General features: G+C 41.4%; 1 protein-coding gene across 3 annotated transcripts in view; it reads right to left on the reverse strand.

Annotated features, from left to right (window-relative positions):
- Positions 1-2,233: 2,233 nt before the first annotated feature.
- Positions 2,234-12,202, reverse strand: part of SPATA18 (spermatogenesis associated 18) — a 31,836-nt gene continuing 21,867 nt past the window's right edge. For 2 of the 3 annotated variants that reach the window (XM_012768762.3, XM_012768760.3), the window contains 6 exons: positions 11,751-11,909; positions 10,741-10,916; positions 8,046-8,169; positions 5,778-5,861; positions 2,709-2,754; positions 2,234-2,412 (listed from right to left, as the gene is read on the reverse strand). In XM_012768762.3, the coding sequence (XP_012624216.1) occupies positions 2,405-2,412; positions 2,709-2,754; positions 5,778-5,861; positions 8,046-8,169; positions 10,741-10,916; positions 11,751-11,909 (597 nt within the window). In that variant the 3' untranslated portion in view covers positions 2,234-2,404. Of the gene's footprint in view, positions 2,413-2,706; positions 2,755-5,777; positions 5,862-7,995; positions 8,170-10,740; positions 10,917-11,750; positions 11,910-12,202 lie in introns of those variants that run through there. The other variant, XR_001155152.3, reaches the window with a different exon arrangement.

Raw genomic sequence — 12,202 nt, forward strand, 5'->3', positions numbered from 1 at the left:
ACTTCCTTGCAAAGAACCAACAGCTGCAAAAGCACTTTTTTCTTGATTTTATTATTAGATGTTAAACCAATAATACAGAAAACTAACATTTACACAGTTTACAAGATAAGAGCTTTTCATTTTTCAAAGTCTCTAAGGTTAAGGTACACCCCCAGATGAGCTATGTGTGACCTTTTTCCAAATCAGGGTACGTGTGTTCAGTTCCTGAAAAACAATTCTAATATGTAGGCATTCTCATTACTTAGCGAAATTTTAGGAAAAAACATTTTAACATATAACACAAAGTAACTGTTGCATGGGGGTTTTTTTTGTTGTTGTTTTTATTTTATTTTAGCGTATTATGGGGGTACAAGTGTTAAGGTTACATATATTGCCCATGCCCCCCTCCCCCCTCAAATCAGAGCCTTAAGCGTGACCATCCCCCAAACGTTGCACGTCTCACTCATTGTGTTTGTGTATACATTGCATTTTCCGGGAATACAATTGCTGTGTAAATTAAGATTGTTAAGTTTTGTGTTTGAAACATTACTAAGAGTTGACCACCATTTCAGAAAGTCGTATCTGATAACTACCCTGTGATTTTCCACTGTCAATATACATATTGATCTGCATTTGTAGCTGGTTACTCTACATACAGGTTCAGGCATCTAACAACTTAATTTTATCTTCTAGGGTGGTTATACCCAAGCTTTTTTACTGAAATACATTTTATTAAAAAGTTCTTTTCCTTTTTTCTACTTTATATTCAGTTAGAGTACCAAGTTCATTGTTTAAAATTATACATGGATATAGGTCATATTAACTTTGACTTTCATTTCAGGATATCTGGGATAAAATATCTGTCATAAAAGGGACATTGAGTCTGGTAGGGTGAAGAGAACCACTAAATTCATCCAACCTCTTCGCTCTGCAATGAAACGGAGGCTCAGAGAGGTACAGTAACTTGCTCAAGGCCACAAAGCAAGTTAATGACCAAGGTGGGACTAGCAGCTACCTGGGCATCTGGTGCTCCTTCTAGAATACTGCATTGCCTCAAAGTGATGACTACATAAATACGCAAAGAGGGAGAAAAATTGAACTCACACCTCAGAATGAGTGGGTGACCATTAGACTCGAGGGGTGGGGACTGCGGAAGTCCCCCCCACAACCCATCTACCTTCCAGCCCAGGGGCAGGATGCTCTAGAGAAATTGCTGTGTTGGTTTGTTTTCACCTGAAGAGCACTGGGTACTGGGTCTGGCACTGAACTTATTGCGGGCTGAGCTGTGGCCAATTCAAAGCGTCTCTCTAAAAGGTATATAAAGAAAGCAGACATCTGTGAGGCTTGAGTTGAAGGCTGGCTTGAAAGTAAAAATAAAATAAAAAAAAAAAAAAGCAGAATGAACATTATCTCAAGAAAACAACATCCCATTCTTATTTTGAACGTGAACTTTCAAGAGTACTTGACGGTGAAGTCAAGGGATATATGCTCAATTTAAAATAAATCACTGGTGCCCCTAAATCAGATCAATAAATAGTGCCCTAGTTTTAGGCCTTGAGTTTAGGTATTTTTAATCAGATGGAGTTCATAGGAGGTCTGAATTTGCAAACGACTAGGTAGAGTTGGTAAAATGCATGTCCCAGGTAACTTTTATATTTAACATGTGCATTAAAACAGTATAAAGCATTCCCAGGAGATAAACAGGAGGTAATTAACATTTATCTCACAGCTGACTCCTAATCAAATCGCTGCTCCGCATTTACAGAGCAAGAAAATTCTCTCAACTAAGCAGCTTCCACGTTCCTTCAGTATTCAACTAAACCAAACTGGGCACTCCCAAAATAAGAACAGAGGGGAAGCAAGCCAACTAATTATATTCTCTTAAATTTTCATCTTCTACATTTAGCCTTAAGTCACTTTGGGGAACCTGAGCTCCCCAAACCTTAAAAGGAAATTAAAGCACCCAATATTGGTTTCAAGTGAAAGCTGATACCAACTATCATAACGTTTGTGCTCACTCTGTAAATTAAAATGACTCCTCTTCTCTTTTGGACTCAGTGTGGTAAAAACACTTTTCCACTTGAGTTCAAGACAGTTGCTACTGAAAAGAGCCTGGTATTTTAGGATGGAAATCCTGCACCTCTGTAATGGACTCTGCTTCGAATGAATATGATCCTAAACGCCTATGCAATCGTTTTTATGAAATTAATGGAATTTGTGTCTATAAAAATAATAGAATAAAGTGCAATATATCTGAGGTTACAAACACGCTAAGCCAAAACATTTAACTCTCTGTGCGGAGTGATACACAGAATTGCCTTTTCACATTATCTTAAGTGAGGTCGGAGGCAGACAGCAGGCAGGTGGAGGCCCCGGGAACTTAGCTGTTACGACGAACTGCGGCAAAGGAACATGTCTAGTGGCTTTAAAACCCTAGGGAGAAACATAAACAGTTGATTACTATGGCCGCTTGCTTGGATTTTTCTTTTGGAAGCACCTAAATGAAAGAGGGGAAGCTGATCTAGGTTTGCAGCAATAAGACTTCTGGGTTGGGGTCACCTCCCCCGTAGCCCTTAGCACCTGCTTGGGAGGCCCAGAAATGACAGGTGTGAGGTGGATGGAGGGAAAAGGTGCTTCCTAGGAAGCAAAACATCCATTTTGCCGCACAGTGTTGAGTGCTAGAGTATTAAGGAGCAGAGAACTTGATCCGTCTTAACTGTCCCACTTACTTGGCAATACACATCTTATTGGAGAAGGGCTCCGACTTCGAGATATCTGGAAGACAGAAAAGGGTAACATGAGGCACATAGTAGATGGGGCCCAAAAGACGAATCCTTTTGAACATCTTTTGTCCTAAAAGCAGCTAAATAATCGGCTCCAAGGCACTTTAGAACTATGATTTTTCTTCCCCTTACAGTTGACCACTGTGATTCCTTTCATACTTCCTGAAGTTAATGGGCACCCAATTTTAAATTATATGGTATATTATATATATATAACCATATATATATGGTTTATAATTTACATATAAATTATATGGTTTAAATTATACTATTCGTTAAAAGCTGGGCCCAGTGGCCTAAGAGCAGCCATATTGAATTCAATGCTTTTTAGAAAATAAAAATAAGTATTATAATCAACTAATTAAAGCTAAAATAATGATATAATCTCCGGGCAGATCCTTTATATACATTAATTATCTCACATGTCTAAAACTCTGCCTTATTAAGGAAGGTCACCAAGCAGCCAGAAAAGAAATCATTTCTCAAATTTCAGCTTTACTTGCACTAAGCAAAAGGTACCATACTGTAATCCCACTGATGCTACAGGCATCATTCTTACTCTGAGTTTTCAAACCCATTAGATAAACAGATGCTAATGGAGATGGAATCTGTTCTGGATGATTCAATACCTCAAATAAGCCACACCTAAAAAAAAAAAAAAAAACCAGACTAACCAAAAATATCCAATTTTTTTTATTGTGCAGGTGTACCCAGTTTTATTGTAGTGAAAGGATGATAGAAAGAGACAGAAAGTTGGCAGCAGTTTCACCTTTGAGACTATTTCCTATCTAATGTTCAAATTAATTTGTTCTTCCTAAGCGAAAAAATTACGAGAAAGAGAAAGAAAGTGGTTCAAACCTGTCTAGGGGCTCATCACAGAGGACACTGCAAATGGATGAGCCTTCCAGTAGAGTCCTGAGTTAAAGTCTGCCCTGTCTGTAGCACAGTAAGTATCTAATCTTACTCTTTATTCTGATATGTCATCTCCTCTTAGAATGGGGAGGATTGTGATTTGCCCAGTACGGTGCTCTCAAGATTTCCTTTTTATTTATCAATCCACTGAATGCACTATCCTTTTGCTTTTCCCTACTGGAATACTCATTTGTAAATAAGGATAATTAAACTGTATTACAATCGCCACGAGCAAAAGGACTGTGTGTCAGATGCATGACTTTTCCATTTCCCCAACATTTCTTGGGCCATTTTCTTCACTCGAATCCTCCTCTGTTTCCCAGCCCACTGCAATTCCACCCACTCTGAAAGGCCAGATCAAACACCCACTCCCTCATGAACCCCTCCCCCTTCCTCATTCCCAAATCCAGAAGGAACCTTGAGCTCCTTTGATGGTTCCAGCCCCCTGTGCTTCTTTATGGACTGCATTATACTGTGTCACAGTATAAACTCAGCGATTTATAGACTGGGTCACATTCAGTTACTTTGTTTAAATCATATTGATCTTCCTATATTGGGACCCATTCAGGGAAGAGATGGTCTTTTAGTCAGTTCTGTGTCCCTCTCAAATCTAGCACCCCCAGATACAGAAGGAATGTTTGATAAGTACCATGTTTCCCCGAAAATAAGACCTACCCATAAAATAAGCCCTAGCAGGATTTCTAAACATGTGCGCAATAGAAGCCCCACCCTGAAAAATCAGCCCTAGTGATGGGCGTGGCTATGAAAATCAGCCCCAGTGATGGGCGTGGCTATGAAAATAAGCCCTAGTGATGGGCATGGCTATGAAAATCAGCCCTAGTGACGGGCGTGGCTGCGCAGCGCATCTGCACAACCCATGCGTGTGGTCGCAGAGCAGGAAAGAACACGAGCAGCCCTTCTCATCTGCCCCGTGAGAGCTCTAGTGCTCCACAGGAGAGATCGGGGCCAGTGGTTCTAAAGGAAACAGAGTTGCAAGACATTCAGGATGGGATTCGGGGTTTGGAGAGTGAGGATGATGTTCCAAAAGAAGATGACATTTGAATCAATGTAGATTTTTGTACTGTACTTAAAAAAAAATAACACATCCCCTGAAAATTTGCCCTAGGGTGTCTTCTTGAGGAAAAAATAAATATAAGACCCTGTCTTATTTTGGGGGAAACATGGTAGGCATGCTAAAGCCATGATAGATGCTCACAAAACCCAGTAAGGAATCCGGGTCTTAGGAACTGTTGGAGTTTTTGTTTTTATTTGTTTGTTTGTTTTTGTTCTTGCCAAGGAGGTGTATGTCACACCACTAGGGCCACAGCTGCGTGTGCCAGAGACAATTTTGGGGAAGGAGGGCAATCTCAGGTGTGGTTCTCCTTCACTCTCTTCTAAAACAAGGTTGAACAAATACTTAAAAGAATTTTTACTGGCATAGCCCTGTCTTCAAAAGGTACTGACTACACATCATGTGTTGAATAATGAACAGTGGTGAATCATAATAATCATTTTAGAGATGGTATCTCCATAGTGTTCAGAGATGTTTTTGCTGTTGTTTTTTTCTTTCTTTTTGAAAGACATATTAGTAATCTTTCCAAGCGCTAACACATAAAGAAACAAGTCTTATTTTTCCTACTTTGAAGCTGGGGACAAATTAATACCTGCAATGCCCTCTATAAAGCATTGAAATCCAGACCATTTGAGTAATTTCTCCAAACTCACATAATACTTGCTACAGGAACCAAGGACCTGTGTCCAAATCAGCTGACTAAGGTATCCTATTCTCTGTTTAGAAAACCATCTGATCTTAAATAGCCCATTCCACCCACAGATTAAAAAAAAAAAAAACTATGAAATAAGTAAAGTCTATTATTCCTTGAACTAATCAAGAAGGAAAAAAAACTACCTCTACTTCTTTCTAGAATGATAAACTCCCAAGCCCGCAATGGTAGAAAAATCAACTTGGGGTTAAGCATTCTTGCGACAGGTTCTCTGTCTACCTGTAGATTTATAATCACCTCTTTTATAGGCGACTGCTGAAGCAGAGAAAGTGTCAACCACAGACGAGCTTTGTGTAAAAATAACTAGACGAATACGTACTGCGCTTAATCCAATACGGCTACGGGAGCAAATAGGACTCAAACTCCTGCTTCGACATCGACTTACAGAACGCACCGAGCTCCACTTGAAAGGGAGAGAGAGAGAGAGAGAGAAACAGTCAAGAGTTTGTGAAAGCTGGCATGGCTTAAAGCAACTTGCATATCCCGCATGATTAGCAATTTTACTGATGTGATCACACTCGCCCACTATTGTGGAGACCCCCAGCTCCTGTCATTCCCTATAGCTGCCCAATATCTGGCACTTCTCAGATAGAATCCCATCACAGTGAAATTTGGGATATTCCTACTCTTGGTGCTAGCAGAATTTTTTTTTTTTTACGAGTAAACTGTTAGAAATTTACATTCCAGTTTGTAAGCGTAGGAGAATATAATCTCCCTGTGGGCAGGGATTTGCGTCTGTGTCCTTTTTATCCATTGCTAAATCCCTAGCACCTAAATAGAGGTGGCTTGGGTCCTAAATAACTACTGAATAAAAATAAATCGTTGAATGAAACGAATGAATGAATGAATGAAACACCACTGTTGCCCATCTACTCTCTAACTAAATGAATAAGTAATAAGAAAACTATACACACTAAAATGAGATTTTACTAGTAAAAAATCCTTCTTCCACATCTCCCTTCCCTCATTATTTTTCTTTTCCAAGTTCTTTCTTTCACGGTATTATCATTTTGTTTTAGACTTTAAGTCCAGGCAAATGTTGGTGACATGTTTGACGGGAGAGAAGAAGGAAGTTAAAAGGCCATGACCATTGGATGTGGGACATAAGAAGAGTGGCTCTTTCCCCCATCCCCTTCCAAACTGCAGGTAAGAGTTTCTTAGCAGAGGGTGATGCTGCAGGAGCAAAAAGGATATTTTATGAGATCGTTCATTATAGAGCACGTGTAGCTGTCAGATCAATAAAACCTAGTTTCACTGGGCTTAACTTTATTTTATTTTTATTTTTTTGAGACAGAGTCTCACTCTGTTGCCCAGGCTAGAGTGAGTGCCGTGGGGTCAGCCTAGCTCACAGCAACCTCAAACTCCTGGGCTCAAGCAATCCTCCTGCCTCAGCCTCCCGAGTAGCCGGGACTACAGGCATGCACCACCATGCCCTGCTAATTTTTTCTCTATATTTTTAGTTGGCCGATGAATTTCTTTCTATTTTCAGTAGAGACAGGGGTCTCGCTCTTGCTCAGGCTGGATTAGAATTCCTGACCTTGAGCGATCCTCCCGCCTCTGCCTCCCAGAGTGCTAGGATGACAGGCGTGAGCCACTGCGCCTGGCCAAGCACGTTCTTTTGAACCGGCCAAACGGAAGCATGACATGACTATAAAGATAGTGTTTTCCGTAATGGGATTGTTAAGCTAAAAATAAAACCCCTCTTCTTAAGTTCTTTAAAATAAACTACTCCACTATATGTGTGAAGCACGTCCCCTAACCTTCAGTTCAAAGAGGACAAGAACAGAGACCAGCCAGCTGGGGGCTTTGCTCTGAACCGAGGGACTTCGCTTCATAATTAACTCTTTCTAGAAAAGGCAGGGGTAAAAACTACATAGCGTGAACCACTGCATAATATCCAAGCCCTCGCGGCCACCAGTCCATGCCCCAATCCCCAGTCCCCACTGCAACCCACACACGCTCACTCGCACGCACACAGGCACGATGCCTAAGGCTCCATTCCGAAGGCTGCTCCATTATTTAACATGTTCAAAACATTCTGTAACCAACGGCTGTAGGAAGCAACCTTCCCAGACAGATTGGTTCCTCTCTCCCCACCTCCTCTGCCCCCTGCCTCCATCCCTCCCCTCCATATCATACCAAGGAGAGAAAAACAAAGCACATTCATCGTTTCCCAAGGTGGAGAACGGCCAGTGAAAATTTGGCAAACTGATTCCTGAAGGTTCGTTAACCACTTTTAAGTGCTCAGAATTATAGGACAGCCTCCAAACGAGATGAGTACAAAGGAATGCGTCCTTCAAACATCATCAGATTTCTAAGATGGGGCAGGCAATTGCGCGACTAGTCCCATTTTATAAATAGAGCAACAAAAGAAAAATCACTGCCAGGAAATTATGAAGAATCATCGGAAGAAGCAAAGACAAGAATCTGTTTCTTCCCCCAGACCATCTCCTTCCTCTCCTTGGTATGAAATCTTATCAAACCGCTCTCTATGAGCTTCTTTTATAGAATCTCTGGGTTTATAAATGTTCTCGAACTTGTGAATCAAACACTTGGGATGAATTGTCACTATGCAAGGCCACCGTACAAAAGCCCCTCTCCTGGTGACAGCTTCTCCCTTCATAATGACACAGTCATTCTCCATGAGAGCAGGCCACACGTGGTACAAGACCAGGGGAGCAGTGAAGTCCGAGTCGTAGCTGCGGCGGTACCTATTTTTTTTAAACACACAAAGCGAGAAAGAGAAGTTAAGCGATTGTGCGGCATAACTGGGGAGGAGACAACGGTATAAATTTTCATTGTTGTATTGTGCTTAGATCTAGATTAAAGGTGGATCCTGACTCTGTTGCTAAAGAGAGATGGTCGTGGGCTCTTAGAACAGGAACCAGTAATCACCAGGGCCCGGCACGGACTCACTAGGCCCAAGTCATGCCAGACTGGTCTTATTCCTTCTCTTCTCAGGATGACAAAAATGGCGATTCAGGGACATGCTAGAGATGTAGCCTCTCTGAAATCCCCTCAAGGCTTCCTGTAATATTTCTCTTGCTGTCTCTGTGGACAAGATTTTAAAAAAATAATAGGTGGATGACTGACTTAGTAGGTGGATTAGAAACTAGTTCAATGATCATATCCAAAGAAGGGGCAATTAATGGATCAATGAGAACCTGAATGGAGAATGCTGAGGGCTCTCTCTCTCTCAATCCAGTGATAAGTCAAGGTGTTTATCAATGACTTGTATTGCCAAATATGGAAGCCATACTCAAAGGTGGGCGTGGACAGTAAAAAAAAAAAAAACAACTAGGTGCAGTAACAACAAAATAGCTCAACAGGCTGGAATAATAAGCTGAATTTAATTAGATAAAATGCAGTGTGGATGTCTATGAGGTCCTACAATTGAGTCTAAAAGTGTTCAACTGCACAAATGGAGGAGATATATATCTCAGCCATATTTCGCAGCACAAATGAAACTACAGCAGGTGTTAGTTGTACTCAAAATGAATCAACGGTGTTATAAGGCTTTTAAAAAAAAGAAAAGAAAAACCTGCAAATGAGCTGAATTAACAGAGAATAAGAATAAAAAGGATGTTAGTTCCTCTACCCTGGTCAGTTCAAACTAAAAGCCTACACTCGGCTGTGGACACCTTCTTTAAAAGGAGTACACAGAAGAGCATAGAACACAGGCCAAGAAAACAGATCTATTTGTCAAGAAGTCGCAAACCCACTCCGTATGAAAAAAAAAAAAAAAAAAAAAAAACCTGAAGCCACCAGGCCAGGAGGAGGAGGATTTGGGGAACTGCTTTCAAATGCATGAAAGGCTGCCAGGGCGGAAAAAGCCTCAGCCTTGACCTATGAAGTCCTAGAAGCAGAAGCAAATGCAATCACTGTTAGGAACTCCGATTCCTAACTCCAGTTCCTGCGCAGCCGTCCAAGTGCACAGGCCACACAGAATGCCCAAGGAGCAGCACATTCCCTGTGGTTAAAGTCACGTAAGCAGGAGGCCCAAGGGAGGACGGTGACACGTGGAGAGTCTATAAACTAAAACAGCGGATGGTCCCGACTGGTACTACCCATCCTCTGCAGGAGAACGGAATAAAGGAAGACAGATGAAGTCAATATGCTCCATAAGGGCGTCCAAAAGATACAGCTGCAGTGTCATGACCTGATACCCAGCTCTTCTATGAATGCGTGCATGTTAGGAGCAGTGATCTGAACGAACTAGAAACAGGGCAAGAAAATACGACGTGCCATAAGGCCATCGAAAATTGGGCTCACCATTTTTGGAACTTTCATGAGTGAAAGAAAGGTATACGGTCTCCCTCGTGAACAAGCCCACAGGAGCCCTGGGTAGCCGCCTTCCGCAACTCTACATCCTGAACAAACACCCAGAGCTAACAACTCCTGAGCACCCGCCCCATGCCAAGGCAGCATCCTTAAGTGCTTTATCTGAATTATCTCAACTAACCTACAGCTCTAGGAAGTACGCATTATTATTTCCCCCATTTGACAGAGAAGAAATTAAGGAACAGAAAAATCAAGTACCATGCCCAAGATTATACGGCTAATAGATGGTGGAGCCAGAATCTGAACCTAGGCAGCTTGAGGCCAGACCTATGATCTTAACCAGCAGCTTGGCCTTTTCCCAGATAATCTACAGCTACATCCTAAGATATTATGAAATCCCAACACAATGTTTTGATTTCTTCTAATTTGTAAGGGAAATATTTGCCATCTAAAACTTGGTAGCAATCTAATGGTCCTAGACAAAAGAGGCAAGAGCATTTGTTTTCTCACATTAGTGTGCATAAGGAACAAGCACTGGGTGCTTGTTAAATCTGCAGATTCCTGAGCCCCACCCTACGCCTACTACGTAAAATATCGTGAAATGCAGTCCAGGAGTGTGCATTTTTAACAAGTACCTTGAGTAATTCTGATGCAAGTGATCCACACATCATACTTTGAGAAACATGGCCTAAATAACGCAATAAAAGTTAGTGAAAGGTAATACACATTTGTATTTATATAGCGCCTTGCCTTTACAAAGTTCTAGACAGGCTCCAGAGAACTCATTAGTTCTCCCAAAAGACCAACACCTTCCATGGAAAATGGCGCCAGGAGAGAGTCCTGCCTGCAGTCCAGGCACGTATACAGCGGGGCCTGGAATACAGGTAGTGTCTGTGGGTTTCCCACCCACTGTGTTCTTTTTTCCTAAATTGTTCTCAGGGCACAGAGAAGAGAGTTTCTTTCATGAGCACTCCCGTCGCTTCTGCGCCTATGTCTCTTACTTGTAATCATTGAAAACTTCTCCGTCTGCCCCAAATGCAATATCTAGGGGCGGTTCTAATGCCTGCATCGCAAAAGCAATGCAACATATCTCCCGGATGAAGTCGCTGAGGATGCAAAAGTCAACTTCAGGAGGGAACGAAATCTTGGGGTTGATATTCATGGCCCGGATCACGTCCTGAAAAACAAAAGATGGCATCGCCTTGTTACCCACCTGTGGAAAGAAGCTCTGACACCTTAAGGACGTTATGGCTGACGAGAGGTGGGAAAAGGACACGTGAGTGACAATAAGTTAAACCAGAAAAACATGCGCATGCGCTACAAGGAGAAAGATGTTGTCCCTCATTGATAAGGAGAGAGGAAGGAAGTCAGGGTACAAATGACAGGCTGAGAGAGTCTCTCTAAAAAGCTAAAAGAAAAAAAAAACCTTTCATGGTTTTTATTTATCATTTCCTTATTTTTCTATTCTGAGGAAATGCATGATGTGCCAACACAGAACTCTCACTTGTTCAAAATCTATAATAATAACCATTATAACAGCTTGCTTTTATTGAATATTTACTATGTGCCAAGTCTTGTTCTCAGATTACCTGCTTCCTTTCATTTCATCTTCTCAATAACTCTGTGGGGTAAGGGTCATTGTTGCTCCCACATAAAGATTAGGAAACTAAAGCACAGAGAGGTTAAGTAAACGTGTAAGATCACACAGCCCGTAAGTGGCAGGCAAAGCCAGGAAGCAAACCCACACGTACCTTTCCCAAAGCCCTTGCTCTATCTCCCAATCTTAACAGCCCGCCTAAAGAAGCTAAGACCATTTTTTTTCCCTCATAATATAATTAAGGAAGAAATAGCAATAACAATGAGTGCTGTTAAATAAAACTGAATGCTGTTCCTTTCTTCTCTTCCATTATATAGAATCAGCATTAAACACTGGATGGATTTCTGGGTTATTAGCATTCAGTGTAAACAGTGCCAGCAATGAACCACTCCCAGTAAGAGACCCAACACTTACATTGACACTGCTTTGGACATCATAGGAATCGAGGTGACAGATGATATAATCCGAGACAGCATTCTCAAAGTCATTGGACCCTGCGTAGGATGGCGTCAACGATTTCCTCACACGGATCTTGAAATGTCTGAATGCCATTTTAGCTACATGGAATGCCTCCTGCATGCAGAAAACGCAGCAAATTTATTTGGTGGGAAGAGGTAGTTTGTAAAGAATGTCAAAGAGAGAAGTTAGAAAGAATCTGAAATTCGTCATCGTATCATTGGTCTTCTAATAACTAAATGTTGAACAAAATAATCTCTAAATCTTGAAAAGTACACAAATACATATATGACAATCCATGTTTGCTAATTTCAAGACAGATGGCCGTTGTTCTGGTAATTCTGAGTGCAGGAAGCAGAGATTCAAGGACACAAATCCTCTGCTAGGAGCCCATCGTGATATCATATAAC

Source organism: Microcebus murinus, chromosome 26 (genome assembly GCF_040939455.1).
Source record: "Microcebus murinus isolate Inina chromosome 26, M.murinus_Inina_mat1.0, whole genome shotgun sequence".
In the NCBI taxonomy this organism is placed as follows: domain Eukaryota; kingdom Metazoa; phylum Chordata; class Mammalia; order Primates; family Cheirogaleidae; genus Microcebus; species Microcebus murinus.